The sequence below is a fragment of the Lissotriton vulgaris genome, chromosome 4_1 (genome assembly GCF_964263255.1).
Source record: "Lissotriton vulgaris chromosome 4_1, aLisVul1.2, whole genome shotgun sequence".
NCBI classification, from domain to species: domain Eukaryota; kingdom Metazoa; phylum Chordata; class Amphibia; order Caudata; family Salamandridae; genus Lissotriton; species Lissotriton vulgaris.
The window spans coordinates 567,524,520-567,547,922 of NC_141691.1; the positions used below are offsets into that span (position 1 = coordinate 567,524,520).

The window sequence follows — 23,403 nt, forward strand, 5'->3', positions numbered from 1 at the left end:
AGTCCTCTCCCTACCCTAAAACACTACCCTGCACAACCCCACTGACCCTACTTTAAAACACTACCCTCCATGACCCAGATCCCATTTTACCCTAAAATAGTAACCAAGACCCAATCCCCCTTACCTCTCTTTCCTCGTGGTTCCTCGCTCTTCTCCTGGCTCCTGCAGCCTGAGGGGCACTGCATGTCGGGTCTGAAGGGCAGTGCATGCCGTTGTGAGGCAATGGAAGAGCCTCTGTTTCCTCACAACGACATGGATTGCCTATATGTTTTTTACAACGTATGTGCTTTAACTAGGTGTGAAAGAAATCTCCTCCCCCCTACTCTGAATACAGCCCCGGTCTATCAAGCCCAGCCCTGAGTCACCCGGAAAGACAGGACACACCTCAACCTCCAAGTGGTTGTCTGTTCAGAATGCACATTCCCGGTCCGTCACTCCAAAGCCAAACAGTCAATATACAACCTAGCAGAGGCACACTGGATGGTTAGGTAAGAAAATACCGGTTTTCTAAAAGTTGTATTTTCAAACCCTGAATGTAAAAACCACCCTCACTAAGGAAAATGCTACTTAACAGTATGCATCTGTTCTTGGCATGTAGAGCTGCAGAGTTGTACACCTTAGCATTAGACCGCCACCTGGTGTTGGGCTCGGATGATTGCAGGTTGTTGTTGTCTTTGAAGAAGTCTTTGTAGTCATGAGATAGGTGACTCCTCCCTTGGACAACAGTGTGCATGGGCATCGACTCCATCAGATTGTTTTTCGCCATGATGGGAAATTATGGCGTTAGTAGAGATACAGTAAGAAAAGGGATGTCCATGCGTGTTCTGAAAAAACACAGGTAACTCCACGTATTGGTTTAGGTGAAAGGAAGTGAAGACATTTGGAAGAAATTTTGGATTGGATCTAAGAACCACTTTGTTAGTATGTATTTGAAAAAATGGTTCTTGTATTGTGAAAGCTTGTATTTCACTCACTCTTCTAAGAGAGGTAATGGCAACAAGGAAAGCTGGTTTCCATGTTAGAAATTGCAGTTCACATTTATGCAAAGGCTCGAACGTGGGTCCCATGAGCCTTGTAAGTACTAGATTTAGGTTCCACACAGGAGAAGGTGGTAACCTTGGTGGGATTATTCTCTTTAATCCTTCCATGAACGCTTTTATTGCTGGTACTCTAAAGAGAGACAGGTGTTGTCTGTTTTGTAGGTATGCTGCAATTGCTGCAAGGTGCAGGCGTATTGAAGAATATGCCAAGTTAGACCTTTGTAAATGTAAAAGGTAACAGATGATATTCTGGATGAAAGCATCCAGTGGATCAATGTGATTATTTTTGCAATGCAAATCTTCTCCATTTAGCTACGTAGCACGCTCTAGTAGTGGGTTTTCTAGCCTCTTTAATGATATTCATACAGTCTGGAGGTAGGTTTAAATAACCAAACTCTAGGACTTCAGGAGCCAGATCGCCAAATTCAGTTGGCTGGGATCTGGGTGTCTGATTTTTCCATGGTTCTGTGTTAGCAAGGATGGTGTGAGGCGTAGATTTTGATGCGGAGCTAGAGACAAGCCTAGTAGCGTGGTGAACCACGGTTGGCGTGCCCATGTGGGAGATACCAGTATCATTGTGAGAGACTGCTGTCTGAGCTTGCGCACTACTAATGGAATGAGTGGGAGAGGCGGAAAAGCGTACGCAAATCTGCCTGACCAGTTCATCCATATTGCATTGCCTTCGGACTGTGGGTGTGGGAACCTGGCGGCGAAGGCTGGGCATTTTGCGTTTTCGTGGGTGGCAAGCAGATCTATGTGTGGGTGCCCCCACCTTTGGAAGAATGGTTGACGAACTTGTGGATGTATTTCCCATTCGTGAATTTGTTGTGCTTGCCGACTTAACAGATCTGCTATCTGATTGTGGACTCCTGGAAGGTGTTCCGCTAGCAGATGTATGTTTTGAGGAATGGCCCATCTCCAGATGTTCTGTGCAAGTTGGGACAGTTGCAGAGAGTGTGCCCCCCCCCTGTTTTTGTATATAGTACATGGCTGTTATATTGTCCGTCTGGATTAAGACAGCTTTGTTTTGTATTTGAAGTTGAAAAGTTTTGAGTGCTAGGAATATTGCTAGCAGCTCTAAGTGGTTGATATGGAACCTTTTCTGTTGAATGGCCATTGTCCTGGAGTTGTGTGATGTAAGAGATGGGCTCCCCACCCTGTGAGGGATGCGTCTGTTGTAAGCACTACTTGTGGAACAGGCTCTTGGAACGGCCAACCCTTTGTCAGGTTTTTGGTGTTCCACCATTGCAGAGAGCGATAGGTGCGGCTTTCCACCAACACCAGATCTTTTAGTTGACCTTGAGCTTGGTTCCACTGTTGTGCTAAGCACTCTTGTAGGGGACGCATCTGCAGTCTTGCGTATGGTACTATGAAGATGCAAGATGCCATCATGCCTATTAGTCTCATGAACACCCTGGCTTGCGGAGACTGCTGGTGTTGAAACTTGGTGACTAAGGCTTGAATGTTCTGTATCCTGGCTGGACTGGGATACGCTAGGGCTGTGGACGTGTTTAGTGTAGCCCCTTGATACGGATGTACATGCGAAGGATGCAAGTGCGACTTGGTGTAGTTTATTGTAAACCCTAAGTCGTGCAATGTTTGAATCGTTTGCTGTGTGTGCTGGGCACACTGATTGAACGATTTTGCTTTTATTAACCAGTCATCTAGGTAAGGGAAGACATGTATCTGTTGTCTTCTGAGGTGTGCTGCTACCACTGCTAGGCACGTTGTGAATACTCTTGGTGCTGTGGTTACCCCGAATGGAATGACTTTGAACTGATAATGTTGTCCTTCTAGTACAAACCTTAGATACTTTCTATGGGCAGGATGTATGGGGATATGGAAGTAGGCGTCCTTTAGATCTAGCGTTGTAAGGAAGTCGCCCTGTTGTAGCAGTGGAAGCACCTGTTGTAGTGTGATCATATGAAAATGATCTGACTGTATGTAACGGTTGAGAGGCCTGAGGTCGAGGATTGGCCTGTGTCCCATCTTTTTGGGGAATTAGAAAATACAGCGAGTAAACCCCCATGCCCTGTTCTTCTAAAGGAACTATTTGAATAGCACCCTTCTGTAGAAGTGATAACACTTAGATGGTCTGTAGACATTGGACGCTGTCTCAGAGGTATGTTTGGAGGTGTTGCTGTAAGTTCTAGGCAGTAGCCATGTTGGATAATCTGTCTTACCCACTTGTCTGTTGTAATGGAGTTCCAGGCAGGCAGGAACTGTGTTAATCTGCCCCTGACAGGAGTGGTATGCTGTGGGGGAAGCAGAGGGAATTCATTGCTTGGTGGTGGAAGAGGATTGGTTGTTATTGTTACCTATACCTCTTCCCTTGTTATTGTTTCCTCTATATCCTCCTCTGAAGTATCATTTATTGGAGGAGGTTTGTGACTTAAAAGATGACGTTGTGTCTGCTCCAGTCTGCTTGGAGCCTCCTCTGTAGGAGGAGCGACGTAAGGAGCCTCTATTCGGTGTAGCCTGTAACGCTCCCATAGACTTAGCTGCGTCAGTGTCTTTTTTCATCTTTTCTAGAATGGTGTCTACTTCAGGACCAAATAATTGGTTTTGATTGAAAGGCTGGTTTAAGATGGTAGTTTGCACCTCTTGCTTAAACCCTGAAATGTGTAGCCACGCATGTTTCCTAAGTATGACACTAGTGTTTATGGCTCTAGACGCTGTGTCTGCGGCATCTAGTGCACGTTTTATTGAAGCATTTGATATTAGTTTGCCTTCTTGAATTAGGTCAGTTGCTTGATCTTTGTACTGATCTGGTAGATGTGCCAGTAGTTTTTCTAATTGATCATAATGAGCCCTATCATAACGAGAGAGTAGGGCTTGTGTATTCGCTATGGGCCACACGTTTGCAGCTCGTGCAGCTACTCTTTTCCCTGATGCATCAATTACCTTTGATTCTTTATCAGGTGGCGGCGCTTCTCCTGATGTCTGAGAATGTGCCCTTTTTCTAGCATTGGACACCACTAATGAATCTAGTGGGAGGTGTCCTTTAATATAGACTGGGTCTGAAGGTGCTGGTCTATATTTCTTTTCAATCCTAGGGTTTAAAATTCTCGTGCGTACAGGATCTTTATATACTTCTGGAGCATGCTTGATTACCCCCTTAATCATTGGAAGAATTTGAGCAGTCCTCTGAGAGTGCTCAAAGGTGTCTAAGAGGAAATCATCCTCAATATCGTCAGAGTGCATAGGCACCCCATGGTAAACAGCAGCTCTGTTCAATAGATGACTGAAACTAATTGGGTCTTCTGGAGGGGAAGGCTTTGATGGGTATGAGTGCGGTTCAGGAACGTCAGGCATAGTCTGTGGATTTGGAAAATTATATATGGGTACCTCTGTTGGGTTTGAATAATCCCATATACCCTCATCTATGTGGTATGAGCTAGGCTCTTCCTCATCGTCCCCTCCCTCTAAGTTATATTCATCATCATTTTGCTGTGAGGAATGTGATGATAATGGAGAATGTGCAGGAGATATATGAGGTGATATGTGAGGAGGTATACGAGAAGGAGGAAGTAGAGGTATAGGAGAGGAAGGGTACATAGGAGATGTTGCACAGTCCTTCTTCTTGGCAGGCACAAAATGAGTGGGTGGTGCATCTGCTGGTCTCTTCTTGTGAGGTGTAGTGCCCACACAACCTGTCTTTGGGTCTATATAGATCTTCTTTTGTTGAGGATCTGGTGTAAAAAGTTCCTCCTCCTCTTCAACCTTCCTGGGCTTTGATTTTTTCGGCTCCGGTGTAGGTTGTGGTTTTTCCTTAGCAATGGGAGGTGTTGTAACGTCTCGTGGCAAAGTTTTCGGTGCCGAAGGTGTTGTTTTCGGCTTCGTAGGCATGTTCGAGGATTCAGGCACCTCAGAATCGGGCTTTTTCGTCTTCGGCACCGAAGATGTAAAAGTGGACGGCTTCGGAGCCGGTGCTTCTTTCGGTTTCGGTACCGATATGTCAATTTCAATTTCATAAGTCTTTATTTCGATTTCAAAATCATAAAAGACAATAACAACTAGACAGTTACATATTTTAAAATGACCCCATTAACATATCAGACACAGTATATTCCAAGGAAGCATCGTATATAGATAAAAACAGTATCCATGTCATTCATCCAACCAACATTAAAATAATAAATTAAATACATTTGATGAATTGTAGCATGTAAATTATATCTCATATTCCTGAATCTTGGTATAAACACGTACAATTCATTATGCAAATTCCTTTAAAAAGAGTTAATATAAGTTAAAGTTAAAATGCCATAATTTTACACTTTACACATTAGACAATAAGTATACATTAATGTAGCTCGATCATATAAGACCATTAAAAAAAAGAAACTCAATTTGTCACTGTGACCTTATTTTGCGTGCTCTAATAATCCACATCCAGTGGAGAAACTTGGCAACAGCAATAACCACTGCCTGAGAGCTATCGGTTCGAAGAATCCTTACCGACTCGCACCCTGTTTTAAGGCCTAACTGGAGGCAGATAGATTTTATCCATAAAGTCCTAGGGGCTTTGTATGCAGGACAAACAAAAAGAATGTGCCCAACGTCTTACCGCTGACTGGGGCAAAAAGGACACACAACGCTAGGTCCTCCGCTCCATTTCGCAGTAAAGGCATTGAGTGGTAATGTCCCAACCCTGAACTGATGATATTTTTTCCTGTCCCCAGTGATAGTAATCCAGTCCCAATAACCCTCAAAAACTGGGGAGTGTTTTAGTTCCAGAAACTCCACCGTTAAGGATGGACCAATACAATGACCAAATTTTTTTAGCACAAGCATATTCCAGTACAAATCTCTAAAAACTTTTCTAGATGGGAATGTATTAGCTAGTGGGTCTTCCCATAAGGCAGATAGGCCCAGGGCAGTGTAAGTGGCCCTTACCTCCCTCATCCATGGTATTTTATGTGCCCTGTCCGCGTCTCTAACCTCAAGAAAGGCCCGTGCATACTGGGAGAGTTCTGGAGTGACCCACAATGTCCTCCAGTAGGCTGCTGGTCTATAGCGAGCCATATCCTCAAGGCGTTGAGATCCTAAATCATAAAAAAGAGGAGTTAAGGGAGTCGATGCTGGGAGACCTGTAATACCACGCATGAATTTGTTTTGCGCGCCCGTCAGCTGGGTTAAATGACTAAATCCCCACAGTTCTGCGCCATATAAAACGGCTGCTCCAACTTTAGCATCGTAGGTCTTTAGAGCAGGGGTAATAGGCCTGGTGTGTGACTGGTAAAATTCTTTTGTAAGTGCTCCCGCCAATTGTGCGTGTTTCATGGCTAGCTGGTTGGTGTGGTGTTTCCAATCTAATTTGGATGATAGGGTAATGCCAAGGTAGGAAAAAACTTGGGTCTGTTCGAGTTGGACCCCATTCATGGCCACCTTCCCTCTAACATACTTATATTTATGTAGGACCATGAACTTAGTCTTTGTTACATTTATGACAAGTCCATGATCATTGCAGAAGACCTCAAATACATCAATGGCCTTTTGAAGGCCTTGTTGTGTCTTTGCAATTAAAAGCGTATCATCTGCAAACATCAACAGGGGGATCAGCTTACCATCCAGCTTAGGGGCATCGGTTGGTTGGTGTTCATAGGAGCTGATCACCCTGTTGATATAAAGTGAGAAGAGGGTCGGTGCCAGAACGCACCCTTGGCGTACTCCACTAGCGATTGGGAATTTATCAGTTACACTCCCCTGCTGGTTCCAGCGGACTTGGGCAAAATTGTCCTGGTGGAGTTTAATTAAAAAGGACAAAATAACTAAAGACATGCCCTGGGCTTTAAAAGCTGCCCACATTTTAGCACGTGGTACCAAGTCGAACGCGGATTTTAGATCGACAAAAGCCGCAAAAAGTGTACCCCCCCCCCCAAGCAAAACCACCCGCCAATAAATTAAAACAAATCTAAAAACTTGATCGACAGTACTTGTATGACTGCGGAACCCGGCCTGGAGAGGGGAAAGAACTTAGTCCTCAATCCAACCCTGGATTCTCTGCAGTACAAGTCTTGCCACCACCTTCTGTATACAGTCAATCAGACTAATTGGCCTGTAATTCCCAGGGTCCGAGCGATCGCCTTTTTTAAAAATCGGAATAATCTGGGCCCCCTTCCAGGAATCCGGAATGGGTGAGCCTTTGGCAATGCCGTTTGCAAGTAATTGGATATAAGGAGCCCAGACCTCTTTGTCATGCATAAATAGGTCAGCTAGGACTGCATCTAAACCAGGAGCTCTACCTTTTGGAATAATATTCAATATCTTAATGACCTCTGCTCTAGTAAAAGATAGAGGAATGGTATCCAGGTTAGGGGTATAAAGGGCATCCCTCACGTCACCAGCAGCATCAATTGGTGCAAACTGGGACTCATAGTGAGATACCCACAGGTTGGGCGAAACATAGTTTGTCGGTTCGCCCCTATTAATCCCCTTTCCCCATTTCACCATATCCCAAAAGGAGCACATCGATCTTTCTTTACTTGCGCTCAACAGCTCCTTCCAAAATTCCTCGTCCCAATCTCGTTTTGCCTGGTATTTAGTTTTTTTATACATGGCACGGGCATCCTTAATCCTATCCCTATCTTTAGATTTAACAGCATTGGATAGGGCTTTATACCCCACCCTACATGAGTTCCAATACCATTGGTCTTCCTTCTTAACAGGCCTATTCTGCTTATTGGAAACCTTTTTCGTAAAAAAAACATTGCAACTGGCTAAAAAGTTTGTTATGTGTCTCGGTGACATTTAAAATAACTTCATCTGCATCAATACCTACCTGAAGTTCCACTGTTGCCTGTACAGTCAAATCCCTCATCGCAGCTATATGCTCTTCATTCATTAAACAATTAGCCCACCTTATTCGTCTGGTATCATTAGACAAAACTATTTCCACACAGTCCGGAGGTCCCTCACATTGGTGGGTTTTAAATAGCCTAAATGATAAAACTAGTGGGTCAGGATCACTCTCGACCCGTTCCACTACTGTCATATCATTAATATTTGGCCAGTTCTCCTTGTTAGTTAAAATATAATCAATACGACTGTGGGATAGGCCGTTATTGAAAGCGAAGGCACCATGTTTATCAGAAGCCATTCTTCCATTAGTAGCACGTAACCCGTGCCCTAAACATAATACTTTAAGTTGGAGCGCAGCCCCTGACCATTTTTTAATAGGTGCTAAAGACAACCGAGGGATATTCCATATAGAATCTTCTTCAAAAAGTAAGATCTATATCGTTGATGTCTAAAGGTTCAAAACAACAATTAAAATCCCCTGCTACTACAATGTTACCCTTTTTACAATAAGAAGCAAGGAGAGCGTCTAGTTGATCAATTACATCAGATGGTTTGCCCCCAGGCAACCCCCTGGAATAAATGTTAAAGACAAAAAGATCTTTAGACCCAGGGCACCTAACTTGAATTAACAATATATCTGGACTCTTGGTAACCAACTGGTTAATAGAGTATCTACTATCTTGTTTTACCCAGGTAAGTAGGCCCCCCTTTGGTCTCCCCCTCAAACCTGGAGTGGCTGGGACATAAAAATTAAGATATCCATGTTTGTGTTCTGGGACAACCGACCAAGTTTCCTGCATAAGAATTATATCCATGGTATCTAGAAAGGATAACCAATCCAAAGAAGTTATCTTATTTCTCAGCCCTGCACATTCCACGAGACCAGACTAGTTACCTCTGGCAGAATATCAGTATTTATTGGCGCTATCAAGCCAATATCAACTGGACCCCCATTATGTGAAGAACCACTTAAACGGCCCTCCATTGAACACTCAGTAATTTGGTCAACTCCACTATTAGGTACAGCGTCAATCCCAAGGGAGACGCTGGCTACCTGTGAACAAATATTGAAAGATGGGGAAACCGAACCGGTGCTTGCACTACACAATTCTGGTTGATCCCTACCCAGTTCTAAGCGAAGTCAGTCGTTGGTATCCAACGAATTCAGGATCTCATATCTATTACTGACTGATAGAGGGCTACTTGGGGGGACAGCCAGTGATGTAGCGTTACTTATGACCTGAATTCCTGGGTAAGAAGATGGATGATAAAAGTAACCCAGTGGTAAAACATTTACACAATCATGATGAATCCTCGCTGACCCAGTCTGCCTGAGGATATGTCGTACTAGCTCCATCGAGCCAAAGTTCACCACAACACAGTCCCCCTTCATTCCCTTCCTTAAGTGACCCACCCATGCTACTCTCCGTACCATCTTAAAGTTATCAAATAAATGGTCTACCGATAAGTCTTTAAGCTTCGGTGCCGGTCCGATTTTTGGCTTCGGCACCCAAGGGTCTCGGTGCCAGGTGGCTTTATGTTTCGGTGCCGACGGGAGATGTTTACTCTGTGTCGAGGCACTACAAGGCTTTGTTGTTTTCTTCTGAGTTGGGCTCGATGGCTGGGCTGTCGAAGTGGATTTTCGGTCTCGACTGGGCCCCTTGGGCAGAGTGCTGACCTTTGCCTTCGGTTTGGACATAGTATGTGGTGCAGGGGCAGTAGTACTCATGCGCTGACCCGATGGAATGGAGTCATCTGAGTCGTCTGCCTCTGATACGATCTGGAGCTGCGGAGAGTCTTCTTCGGGAACGAGGGGAACCTCTTCGTCGAAGATATCCTCCGGTGCTGGGGCCGATCTCTCCGATCCCGGATGGTTTTCTTCGATCAGAAGGATGCAAAAGCTGTGCAGGTCGACTCGTCGTGTTCCGGCGATAGGCAGAGGTTGTAGACCTCGTGGTGATCGCTATGTGGGAATTTTGCCTGGCATTTTGGGTATTTTTGAACGGAGTTCTTTCCATGTGGTGTAGGCCGCACGACGTCGATAGGCCTAACGGCCCACTTCGATAACCGGAATGGAAAATATGTCGTCGAAAAGCCTTGTCTTCGATGTCGAAGGTAGTTTGTTGAAGTTTTGGAAGTTCTGCGCTTCGAATTTGCTGAAAAATGTTTTTCTGGCCGGAGCGGAGAAACTTTCCTCCAAACCCAGTGGCAGAAAAAAACTATCTAAGGATGGAGTCGATGCCCATGCGCACTGTTGTCCAAGGGAGGAGTCATCTATCTCATGACTACAAAGACTTCCTCCAAGACACCAACAACCTGCAATCATCCGAGCCCAACACCAGGCGGCGTTTTAATGCTAAGGTGTACAATCTGCAGCTCTCGAACAAGATGCATCTTAACATTCTGAGTTCAGGCATATCAAACTTTATTTTCCTATCTGGTTCCTAGGGCCAGTTATGTTGATAAGATGTTATAAGCAAACTCCCCATTCGATCCTATGGGACAGATAGCCTTACAATAGTGAAAAACAAAATTGGCAGTATTTCACTATCAGGACATGCCACACACATCAGGGCATGTCATTCCTTTCACATACACTCCACCTGCCCACATGGGTACCTTGGGCCTACCTTAGGGTTGACTAACATGTAAGAAAAGGGAAGGTTAGGGCCTGGCAAGAGGGTGCAATTTCCAGATCGACATGGCAGTACTAGACTGCATACAGGCACTGCAATGGCAGGCCTGAGACCTTGTTGCAAGGCTGCTTTTGTAGGTGGCACAATCAGTGCTGCACGCCTACTAGCAGCATTTGATTTACAGGACAGGGGCGCACACAGTACACTGTACTAAGGACTTAACAGTAAACCAAATACCAACCATGGAAACACCAATCCATAAAAACAATTGACAAAGGAAGTGCTTGGACTTTGGCACTGAACAGCAGTTTCAAAGTGCCCAAAGCATCTAGACCAGCAAAAATGAAGTCCAACGCAGCAAAATAACAGGAGGCAAAGGCAAAAATACTGGGGAAACCCACGCCAATGGCACTGGGACTAACACCTCTTAACTGTGCTTAGAGAAAGCTCTTGCCAAGCAAAGGACAAAACAATCAACACTTCAGACAAGGGTGCTGAAAGTGGATCATCTCAACATGCCAAGCACCAAATGTGTCCCAACGGAAGACATGTACAGTTTTTTGTTGATATATGCCGAGCTGCCAAGATGACCTCTCAGACTTCAGGAGGGTGATCTAAGACTCAACTGCCACTGCTTAATCTCCAAGCATGAACGCAGCATGTTAGCAGATCCGGGTGTAGCACTCTGACCTGTTGCTGTGACAGGAGAAGGGCAGACTCATCAGAGAACCTAAGCTTATGCTCAGGATTTCAGGATACATTAGTCTCCATGCCCAATACGGAGCCACTAGGATGAATTGGGCTCGGTCTGCCCTAATCATCTTCAGAACTCGGGACAGGAGTGTTATTAGAGGAAAGGCGTACAGGAGTCCAGAGTCCCACTCAAGAAGAAATGTGTCTCTGAGTGAGCACTGCCTTGGACACTCCAATGCATTGAAGAGCTGACATTGTGCGTGGTCGGTGGTGTTGAATAGATCTAACTAAGGGGAACCACAGTCGCAGAAGAGACCTTGCACTACCTCTGGATGGAGATGCTATTCGTGATCCGCAAAGCAGCGACGGATGAGTTTGTCTGCACTGACGTGCAGAGATCCCACCAGGTGTTATACGACCAGGAAAATGTCTTGATGTTCCTGCTATGTACAGAGGTGCAGGGACTCCTGGCTCAGGGCCCGTGAAACCCCCCCCCCCTCTCCTTCCCCCCCGGCCCTATTTGTTGCAGTACCACATGGCAGTGGTGTCTGTGAAAACCTGAACAAACCTTCCCTTGATGGATGGAAGGAAGGCTTCAATGCGAAGCCAGTCACTCGCCACTCCAGCTAGCTCATGTGGAGCTGAGACTGTCGGAGACCAAAGTCCTCTGATCTGTACTTCTCCTAGAAAGCCACCCTACATAGGAGTAATGCCTTTGTCACCACTTGGTCACCGCTCTTGGTGGGGAAGGAAAGGGGTCTGCTACTGATCCAATCACGGTTTGTCAGCCACCACTGCAGACCTTTTGCAGTTTCCTACAATAGCTGGACCAGCCTGGAGAGTTTCTTAAACACCCAAGGGGTGCTGATAAGGCGAAAGCGGAGCACAGTAAACTGAAAATGCTTGTGACCCACCATGAACCGCAGGTAACGCCTGTGGGACGGCAGGACAAGGATGTGCGAATAAGCAATCTACAAGTTCAGAGCAACCATCAAGTGTCCAGCATCTATGGCAGACAGGACCTGAGCCAACTAGAGCTTTTTGAATTTCTCCTTTTTCAGGAAGAAATTGAGAGGGGGCAGGACTCAATCTCCACTGCTCCATGGCTAAAGTGCAGGAGCAGGGCCTAGACTTATGGCAACATCCCTGCACACCATTTGACTTGGACCGGCACAGTGAAGTTGAAGAGCACTTAGACTTCTTGGCCTTTTGTGGGACTTATCAGATGACGATTTGGACCGCAAAAATGACGAGCGTGAGCTGGAGAGCTGCGGAGTCAATTGATGTCGAGCTGCCAGGAGCTTCATCGCCTGCTACCGAATCACTTTGGGTGAGACTCTGTTACAGATATTTGTCTGTGGCAGGCTTCACATGTTTTAAACCCCATATGTTTTTAAGGGGTAATCCCCAAACACAAAGGGAGCAAAAATGCTTGGAAAAAGTTGACAAAGTGGTAAAAAAAGACTGGGGTAACTCTCTGGACCCGCGCTGTTGGAGCGGAAAGAAATTAACTAAAGTCAAGAGTTCGGATATGATCCCTATATAGGCACAGCACACATCATATCTAGTACAGAAGATGTCTAAGACGTAGATGTGGAGCTGTTCATCGTCACCTACTGGCACACATTTTCTGGGCCCAGTCGGACACCTGGGGATTATTCTAAGGTAAGGAATCTGTTACTGCAGATGTGACGCTTTTATGTGGGTCCACAATGTCACTTCCAGAGGTGGTGCAAGGCTGCCACGGAGTACGAAAGAGCACCTACCAGCATGTGGGAGCAATTTCTTGAAAAAAATCCAGATCCAGTATGGAGCCTGGGAATAACCAAGGAATCTGTGGTTAAAAGAACCTTACAGATTATTAGAATATTAACAGAAGCCAAAGAAACTAACTGCATGACAACAAATAAAAACAAATTCTCCTATCATTGAGCCTCATTCTTCCTGTTCTGTGCATAGTCTTGTGCAATTTAGAGGCGTGACATAAGCGAATAACAAAAAGATATAAGGGTGCAGCCAGGCCTGAAATATAAAAAGGTATTTTAAACCTATGAATATTATATAGATGGAGCCTGTTGGAATCTCCCAACCTATTAACTAGAATGGGTTTGTGGTATATATTTATCCAGGTTTCTTTCTCAAACTGCGTACAGTATAGATTACTGTTCAAAATATGAAAATTCACATATCTTTTACGAGCCATATGTGCAAAGCCATCTGCACACAGGTAACATTTTGAAGATACTGATAAAAGTAGCATAGTACATGCAAAGATAACCAAATACTTTATCATTAGCAGAAATGTCTCTGTACCATCATGAAAGTTTGTACAGTGAGAAATCATCAACTTCATTAAATGCTTGAAGTCTAGCCCCACCCCATGTCCCATCCTAATTCCCTACCTAAACTCTGCCCCATGTCCTCTATTTGGTATGTAGTTGCACTTCCCCGATCCCCCACTTAAAGCAACGACCACATTCTTACAGCTTTTTCATTGAGACATAAAAAACTGTAAAAAAACACAAATCTAAACACCTATGCAAACTCAGCCAGAGTACGAGCAGTTAAGGGTACTCAATAAAAAGGATGGAGAATGTCTCACCCTGTATGTATCTGGACTGCAATAGGGGCCACTGGAGGTCTTTGGGAAGCTCATGCTACTGAGAAGCCATCCTATCTGTTGCCTTCCAATTAACTTCCTACTTCAGAGTAGCGACAAATGGGCTCACTTTAGGAAACCCAGTCTCTTTTACAATTGTAGCATATAGAGCTGGTGGACATAAGCAGCGAACATTAAAATCCATGTCTGCCCTTTTTTACAGCTCCCATCAGATATACGTTAAGTGTATACTGAAGCTATCAATTCCTTCAGGTTCCTGACCTGATCCAAGTACGCAAATATTTAAAGATACAGGTTTGAATCTGAACTGGAAGTCGCAGACACCGTGTGTGTCCAATCACTACTGCATAAGTCCAAGTGCTGGAGGGAGGGAATAAGCATTACTGATCGGTTCTGAACAGGACATCTGGTAGTGCATTAGACAGAGGACTAGTTCCTGATAAGGCCTGACTAGTAGGTACAAGTCCAAACGTCGATACGCCCTACCACCACTCTTGGCTGTTTTCCAAGTGAAAGGACTTGCATTATAGGTATACTGTTGGATACAGTCTCCTTAAGATCTTGGTGTAATTAACTCTCAACCTTTGGATCTCTACAGGGTTTAACATCTGTACATATATGTTCACCTCTTATGAGCATTGTGTCGTCGACACTATGTTTTCATTATATATCAATTGCACCTTACTTTGATCAAATGATCCAGCTAACAAAAGAGGCACTGAACTTTGCAAAGTGGTTCACCGACTGGGGCATGATAGATCCCTGGAGGCAGATGCGTGGGCTATGCAGGGAATACTTATTTTATTTCCCAGTGCATGGCTAGGACATTCACCTCAATAGATTTAGGGGGTCACTTGATGACCCCATACTGATGCACAACAAAGAACATTCGGAAAACCCTCTCTGATCATAATGCTCTAATAATGAAATGTAAATGGGGCAAATTGCTAACCCCAATACCAACGTGCCAGTTCCAAGGTGCCATCCTAGAAAATCCTGCATTTTTACATTCCCCACAATAGGTAACAAGGAATTACTTTACAGAGAAGCAGGAAGTAGTATCTAAAGCTGTAATAGAGTGGGAGGCTCTAAAGACAGTAATCTGGGGACACTGCACTGCCACAATGCTGAGTGAAAGGCAGAAATTGAACGCTGCTGCACATGGATGTAACCTTGCATAAAACTCAAATACACAGGAGTTGCTAGACTTGAGGGAAAAAGACGATTTTGGTATGAAACAGGTGGACCAAACTTCTTTATGGCAGCTCCACAATGAGGGCTAAAAGAGTGAGGCTGATTTTGCCGTCCAATGAGGGACGAGACCTGGCTACCTTCCATGTCCCTTGCCCTGGCAACAGAGCCCTTCACATAGCTCCTTAGAACCGAAAACAAAGGTAAGGGAATCCAGCTAAAGGGTGAGGAATGTACTTTTGATGCTGTTCTTGAATAATTGGCAGGCAGGAGATCAGCTAGATTAAAGGTTCAGGGAGTTTAGAAGTTGGCTTCCAACCTAATTGGTCTAATAGCTACACGTACCTATTGACCAATCCATCCAGGGGGCCCTGGGATGCTGGCAACAAAACGCATCTCGATACATGGGTGTGAAGCCGTATCACAGAACCGAGTACCTCATGGACAGTAACATGGGAGCCGTTCTGAGGAATCTGAAAGGAAGCATGGACTTTTGGTTGCCTTTGAATCAGTAATGAGCAGGGTTGCATTGATTAACATGGTGTGCCTTCGAAACTTCTTTATTACTTTGCCAAACTCTCCGTATGGGTCACACCAAGCTGGTTCAGAGACCTGGAAATGTTGCTATGGTGCTTTTTATGGGCTGGGCCCGACACATCAGCCATGAGGACCTTGCAGCTGCTTCTCACCAAGTGTTGTCTGGGATTACCTAACTTTCAATGAATGACTTTGCGGTGCAGATTCAGTGGCTAACAGGTGGTCAGATGGGGGACTAACCCAGAAACTGGATCAAATGATTATGGTAGTAGCCAGGGGTTAACTGTTTGCATGTGATCTAGACCCCAAGCGGACATTAAGTGCAACTAAAGCCTGGATCGCAATGGCCATCACTGGGTGAGAGAGATGGGCATGTCAACAAGCTGTTGTATGCACCTACTGCTCCATTGGCGGGGTTTAAAGATTAACAAGAAAAATATCCCTCGGGTTGATTCAATATCACAATGACAGTCATTCATTCACACTCCACTCTATGACCATTAATAATATAATGCAAGAATACAATGGTTATCAATACAAAAACACCACTTAATCATCAGTACAAACGGGGTTCAAAGATTGCATAGGTTATTACACAGCTACCACTCTAATGCACTGGACAGAACCGGGTGATATGTTTCATAATGGGCATCTAATTCCACTCAACAAACTGACAGAGGAGTTTGACCCCACCTCTGTGTTCTGAAAGTATGAAGCTATTACATACAACATTGAAGGTAGATAGGGATCCAATGCTACGGAACAGGAAACCCACAAAGTTTTGTAATTACTGTTCACGGCAGGCAACAGTCATTAACCAATGACTTAGTTATATAGATCCTAACTTGAAATGACTAAGCCTGGACATTTATGTACTAAAGCAAAACTTAAAATTAATCTGAGTAAGTCACACACTGATAAAGAGTGGAAGAGGGTTTTAACACATACACATTTTCTAGGAACTATCCAACATGAATACACTCAGTTCAACTGCATGCATATAGCTTATACGATGCCTATGAGAAAAACTCTTTCAGGGGACAGAATATATAGGCTTGGATGTACTGAGGTACAGGTGTTTAGAGAGGAGTAGCTGACAAACTCTCCTGGTCAGGGAAGAGTTGAATGCACCAGAAGTGCGCCTCTTGGGCCTACAGTCAAAGCCGAAAAACAAAAAAAAGCTGAAAGCAGATTCAAAGACCTAGTGCTAGTTTTGACCAAATAGCTTTATCTCCTCCCCCAATCGGTAAATGGCATCATGATGTCAGTAGATGGGCTGAATCTGAAAGCAAAGTGCTGCATGCAGAAAAGAAAAGACATATTGCCATTATCCCGTTTATGGAAGGAAATTCTTGTGAATTTTAAAGCCATTGCGACAACAGAATAGAACAAGCTCCAAATGGGACTTGTGCTAACATATGGATTTAGTCTTGCTCCTCCCTCCTTTGGTAAAATAGAGTGAAGCCTCACCTAGGAACTGCAATCAAATTCATAATCCCTAATGGATTTGCAGGAAGTTATATGTTGTTGTTTAAGGTTTAATTGCTTCGTACATAATCTGTGATAATTTGCAAACCTTCTCTCATAACTGAAACCATTTGGTAGAGAATACTATCAAATTCAACTAATCCTATTACTTATGTGATGGCCTTTGTAAACTAGGCACTGCTGAAACATGTATCTATTGTAGTGTATATGAGTATGTTAACTCAATATGAAAGAAAATCTATAAACAGATTAAAAATGTTATGCTTACAAGATTTTTTAACCCCTTCCATGCTCATGACGAGCTCAGCTCGTCATGAGGCACAGTTGAGCTGTGCTGATGACGAGCTGAGCTCGTCATGAATATAGGAGAATAGCAATTTCCAGCACAGGGGAAAAATAACCACAGCAGCGATGTGGTTAATAGACAGTCAAAATGGTCAAGCAAATAAGAAGATTTGATTTAAGATTTCCAGTCATAAAACAAAAGTGCAAATTAAACAGCTCTCGCTTCGGTAAGACCTTTCGATATGTATAAAAAAAAGATTTTTTAAACCCAACTTAAGATATCAACGTGCACTATTCTGCATTTTAAATGAAGGGGAATAGCAAAATTAGACCTCCAATAGCGCGATAACTGATAAAGATGTTGTTACCTTTCCCAGTTTTTCACATAGCTCTGCACAAAGCCGGAATTCCTTTGCATAGGTCAGGCACTTTAATGCCAATTTTGGTTCCTGGCATTCCAAATAGGTCTTGGATAACTCCATGTACTCCATTTGTTTTTCCCTAAAATAAATAACTCAAATAAATTTACACGCACTCTCATAAAACAAAGAAAAGCACCCAAAAACGGTGCTAGAGGTCATCAATATTTCAAAATATAACATTTGACATAGCATTTTAGTGCTTACTTAGGACTGGCTTTCTTTGTTTGGACTTTAAGAACACTATCGTGTGCTAAGGCAAGCTTTTCTTTGTCGCGGGCTCCTCCCTTCTGATAACATTTAGCTGCCACCTGAAACAAAGCAAAGAGAGAGTCGAAACATGCTCCCTCATATTGGTTATGGCAATACTACAAGAAGATATGAAAAGCAAATCCATGCTGTTACAGAGATAGGTGCATTATACATTTCAATTATTTTTGAGTGTAGTGAACATCACGCACAGAAAAAACAGATTTTTTACATTCTATAAAAATGGTAAAATGTTGAATAGGAGAGCAAACAGAATTTCCTCCAGCAAAACAGAGTAATACTGGGATTTCTAGGTGAGCATATAATTAGGGTAATGTACAAAAAATAATGCGTGCTTTGCAATGCTGGCTGTGAGAAGGTGGCCTGATATGCAGTGCTCACTATTCTAGTGAACACTACATATCAGGCCACCTTCTCACATTGGTGAGCAGCGGTTGGGATTTGAGCTTGCTGTTGTTTTACCACACGTATCCTAAGAATATCTTGTTGAAAGATCACATAAGTACTGTTAGGTACACATAACTAAAGCTTAGAATACTCTGAGTTCTACTGAACCAGCTGTTGTAGCTCCTCAAGGCTTAGCACACCTTGGCTGCAACTCTTAGCAAGGGATCAGTAGGTAAACACATAGTGTAGGTAGGTGCATCACTTACACCACACTAGAAACAGTATGTCGGACAAAGGAGGAAACACTGAGGTTCCCCTTGTGTCAGTGGACCCTCCACAGGTCATCCCTTCAAGATATACTGCGCTTAGCTTCCATGAGTTACGACAAGTGTGTACCTCTAGGAAGATTAAGCAGGGGTCTAACCCCACAACTGCCTTTCTGATTGGTCTCTTAGAGACTCATGATGCAAGGAGGGCTGGTAACCCAGACCCTTCTAATTCAGATGGCAACATGCCCTCCTTACAGGGTCCCTTTGATACCCAGGACCATCCTCTTCAGGAAGCAGATGATGCTGATGATGAGGATGATGATTTGGTATCAGGGGATGAGGCAGAAAAGGAACAGGTAGAAGTCAGCAGACTAACCAGGTCCAACTTAAGCAGACATGAGATGGGCACTAGGGGACCCTTGGGGCCACTCTCAGGTCAGCTTAACATTGGGAATGGACGAGATAGATCTCTATCAAGAGGCTCTATCAGATCCCTTCATACCAATGGCTCTCAACGTTCCTCTCAAAGGGGAATGACATCTCCCCAGAGGAGAATGTATGAAGCTAAGGAAAAGGCAGCCAATCTGAGGATTGAAAGGGAAGAACTTGCCCTGGCCAAAGAGAGGCTTGCCTTTGCTAGAGAGCAACAATTGAGTGGGACAGTCCCCACTGGTGGCAGCATTGTACCTAGCAATAGGGAAAGGAGTTTTGATACAAAACACCTGGGTAAGATAGTGCCCCCCTTTAAACAAGGGGATGACATCCACAAATGGATTACTGCTTTGGAGAGGGCCTGCACTGTGCAAGGTGTTCCCCCAAGTCAGTGGGCAGCTATCTTGTGGCTCTCCTTTGAGGGTAAAGGAAGAGACAAGCTCCTCACCACAAGGGTGGAGGATGCTAATGATTACCAAGTCTTGAAAAATGCACTGGTTGATGGGTTTGGCCTAACCACTGAGCAGTACAGGGTGCTGTTCAGGGATACCCAGAAAACTCAGTCTCAAGATTGGGCTGACTTTGTAGATTGTGCCACTAAGGCTTTTGAGGGCTGGTTGCTGGGCAGTAAGGTTACTGATTATAAAGGATTGTACAATTTGATGATGAGAGAGCAAATTTTAAACAATTGTCAGAACCAGTTGTTGCATCAGCATCTTGTTGACTCAGATCTGACCTCTCCCCAAGAATTGGGAAAGAAGGCAGACAGATGGGTTAGAACAAGAGTTAAACAGAACCAGGGCCAGAATCAAGGTGGTCAGAAGAAAGCAGACCAGAAGGGTAAGGATTCGAAAGGGGAACAAAATGACCAGAAGTCTTCGACAGGTCCCCAACAACCCAAAGAGGGTGGGGGTCAGGCTCCCCAAAAGAAGAAAGAAGGCCAATCTAAAAGGTGGTGCCAATACTGCAAAAGTAAAACTCACTGGTTTAGTGAGTGCACCAAGAAAGGAGGAGGGCAGACTCCTGCCACTGCAGCCCCTAAGGCACCTGTGCCCCCTAGTACAGCCAGCAGTGGTAGTGCACCTCCCAAGGGTTTAGTAGGGTTAACCCTGGGTTCTGAGGGGAGTGACAACTTAGTTGGCACCCTCACTCAGGCTGTCCTTGTCAGTACAGGGGATATGGATATGTCCCCTGACATAAGTCCCAATACTTTGGGCAAATACAGACAGACACCTTTTATTAATGGAAAAATGGCTCAGGCCTATAGGGACACTTGTGCCAGTGTCACAATGGTGACACCTAGCTTTGTGGACCCTGGACAGATCATGCCAGGTACAGAATTCCTGGTGACCAATGCAAGCAATGTCACTACCAATCATAGTATGGCAATTGTAGCTTTCTCCTGGGGAGGGGTAACTGGCCAAAAGAAGGTTGTAGTTAGTTCAGACCTCCCAGTGGATTGTTTGTTGGGCAATGATTTGGAGTCATCACAATGGTCAGAAGTGGAGCAGAGGACTCATCTGGAAATGTTAGGTTTGCCAGCACATGTGTTTGCTGTGACTAGGTCACAGGCCAGAAGATGCCCCACTGAACAGGTGCTGGATCCTGGAACAATGGACCAGACACCTTCCAAGAAAAAGAGCAGTAGGGTTAAGGCTGTGCCTTCCCCCTTGCCCCAGGTTGTGGATCAAGTCTCAGAGGAGGCTGACCTGCAGGAATTGAGGGAAACTGAGCCTAGAGAGTTTGAACTTGATCAAGTTGAATTCTTGGGTTCAGGGGGACCCTCAAGGGAAGACCTGGGGAAGGACCAGTTAGGCTGCCCTTCTCTTGAACCCCTCAGACAGCAGGCTGCTGCTGAGGCTGCTGGGAACGCCACAGGTACCCACAAGGTATACTGGGAAGATGGACTCCTGTACACTGAGTCAAGAGACCCCAAGCCTGGCATGACCAGGAGGCTGGTTGTACCCTTGTCTCAGAGAGGTTTCCTACTTACCTTGGCCCATGAGATTCCCTTAGCAGGACACTTAGGCCAGACAAAGACTTGGGACAGGCTTGTCTCACACTTTCACTGGCCTCACATGAATGAGGATACCAAGGAGTTTTGTCGCTCCTGTGTCACTTGCCAAGCCAGTGGTAAGTCAGGTGGCACAACAAAGGCCCCCCTTATACCAATGCCTGTGGTGGGGGTGCCCTTTGAAAGAGTGGGGATTGACATTGTTGGTCCAATGGAACCCCAGACAGCATCAGGGCACAAGTTTATACTGGTGGTAGTGGATCATGCCACCAGGTATCCTGAAGCTATTCCACTTAGGACCACCACAGCACCTGTGGTGGCAAGGGCCCTAGTTGGAGTGTTCTCCAGAGTGGGCTTCCCTAAGGAGGTTGTCTCTGACAGAGGTGCAAACTTCATGTCAAGCTATTTAACTGCTATGTGGAAGGAGTGTGGTGTCAATTACAAATTCACTACACCCTATCACCCACAATGCAATGGGCTTGTTGAAAGGTTCAACAGGACCCTAAAAGGGATGATTCATGGACTACCTGAAACACTCAGGCGTAGATGGGATGTCCTGATGCCCTGCCTTCTGTTTGCTTACAGAGAGGTCCCACAAAAGGGGGTTGGCTACAGCCCTTTTGAACTTTTGTATGGGCATCCTGTGAGAGGCCCCTTGTGTTTGGTGAAGGAAGGATGGGAGAGACCTCTCAAAAAGCCTGCAACCAACATAATGGACTATGTACTTGGTCTCCGCTCCAGGATGGCTGAGTATATGGAGAAGGCATCAGAAAACCTTAAGGCCAGTCAAGAACTTCAAAAAGCTTGGCATGACCAAAAGGCTGTCCTGACTGTTTATCAGCCTGGACAGAAGGTGTGGGTGCTGGAGCCAGTGGCCCCAGCAGCACTCAAAGACAAATGGTCTGGGCCCCACACAATCCTTGAGCAAAAGGGAGAGGTCACCTACCTGGTGGACCTTGGAACTCCCAGGAGTCCCCATAGGGTACTCCATGTCAACAGGCTCAAAGCATATGTCGACAGGAAGGACATGAGCTTGCTCATGGCCATAGATGAGGGACAGGAGGAAGAGAGTGACCCTCTCCCAGACCTGCTCACTCAGAATCCTGATGATGGGTCAGTAGATGGTGTTGTCTTTTGTGGCAGCCTCTCTGAACATCAGCAGAAAGACTGTAAACAGGTTCTTCAGTCTTTCAGACATATGTTCTCTCTGACACCCAGTCAGACCAATTGGTGCACCCATGAGGTTGACACTGGTGACAGCCTGCCAGTCAAGAGTAAAATCTACAGGCAGCCTGATCATGTTAGAGACTGCATAAAAACTGAAGTGCAGAAAATGTTGGAATTGGGAGTCATTGAACCCTCAGATAGCCCTTGGGCTAGTCCAGTAGTTCTAGTGCCAAAGCCTCACACCCAAGATGGTAAGAGAGAGATGAGGTTTTGCGTAGACTACAGGGGTCTCAATGCAGTCACTAAGACTGATGCCCATCCAATACCAAGGGCAGATGAACTTATAGATAGATTGGCTTCTGCCAACTACTTAAGTACATTTGACTTAACAGCTGGGTATTGGCAAATCAGGTTAGCTGAGGATGCCAAGCCCAAAACAGCATTTTCAACCCCTGGTGGGCATTATCAATTTGTGGTGATGCCCTTTGGTCTGAAAAATGCACCTGCCACCTTCCAAAGGTTGGTGAATCAAGTCCTTACTGGGCTGGATGACTTCTGTGCAGCATATCTAGATGATATTGCTGTCTTTAGCTCCACCTGGGAGGATCACCTGGTCCACCTGAGGAAAGTGTTAGAGGCTCTGCAAGCAGCAGGCCTCACTATCAAGGCCACCAAGTGCCAGATAGGGCAGACACAGGTTGTATACCTGGGCCACCTTGTAGGTGGAGGCCAGGTTCAGCCACTGGAGAGCAAAATACAGTCAATCAGGGACTGGGCTCCTCCAACCACCCAGACTCAGGTTCGAGCTTTCTTGGGCCTGACTGGATACTACAGAAAATTTGTCAGGAACTATGGTTCCATTGTGACACCATTAAATGAACTGACAAGTAAGAAAATGCCAAAAAAGGTTCAGTGGACAGCAGGCTGTCAAAAAGCATTCGATGACCTAAAGCAGGCCATGTGCACAGCACCTATCCTTAAGAGTCCAGACTACTCCAAACCATTCATTGTCCAAACAGATGCTTCTGAGTTGGGTGTGGGAGCTGTTCTTTCTCAACTGAATTTTGATGGTCAGGATCAGCCCATTGCTTTTATAAGCAGAAGGCTGACCCCCAGAGAGAAGAATTGGTCAGCTATCGAGAGGGAGGCCT

At 45.0% G+C, this 23,403-nt stretch overlaps 1 protein-coding gene across 3 annotated transcripts in view; it reads right to left on the reverse strand.

Annotated features, from left to right (window-relative positions):
* TRANK1 (tetratricopeptide repeat and ankyrin repeat containing 1) overlaps nucleotides 1–23,403 on the reverse strand; it is a 1,005,982-nt gene that overhangs the window by 250,199 nt on the left and 732,380 nt on the right. For all 3 annotated transcript variants that reach the window (XM_086964756.1, XM_086964757.1, XM_086964755.1), the window contains 2 exons: nucleotides 17,921–18,024; nucleotides 17,663–17,795 (listed from right to left, as the gene is read on the reverse strand). In XM_086964756.1, coding sequence (XP_086820882.1) covers nucleotides 17,663–17,795; nucleotides 17,921–18,024 — 237 coding nt within the window. The remainder of the gene's footprint in view (nucleotides 1–17,662; nucleotides 17,796–17,920; nucleotides 18,025–23,403) is intronic.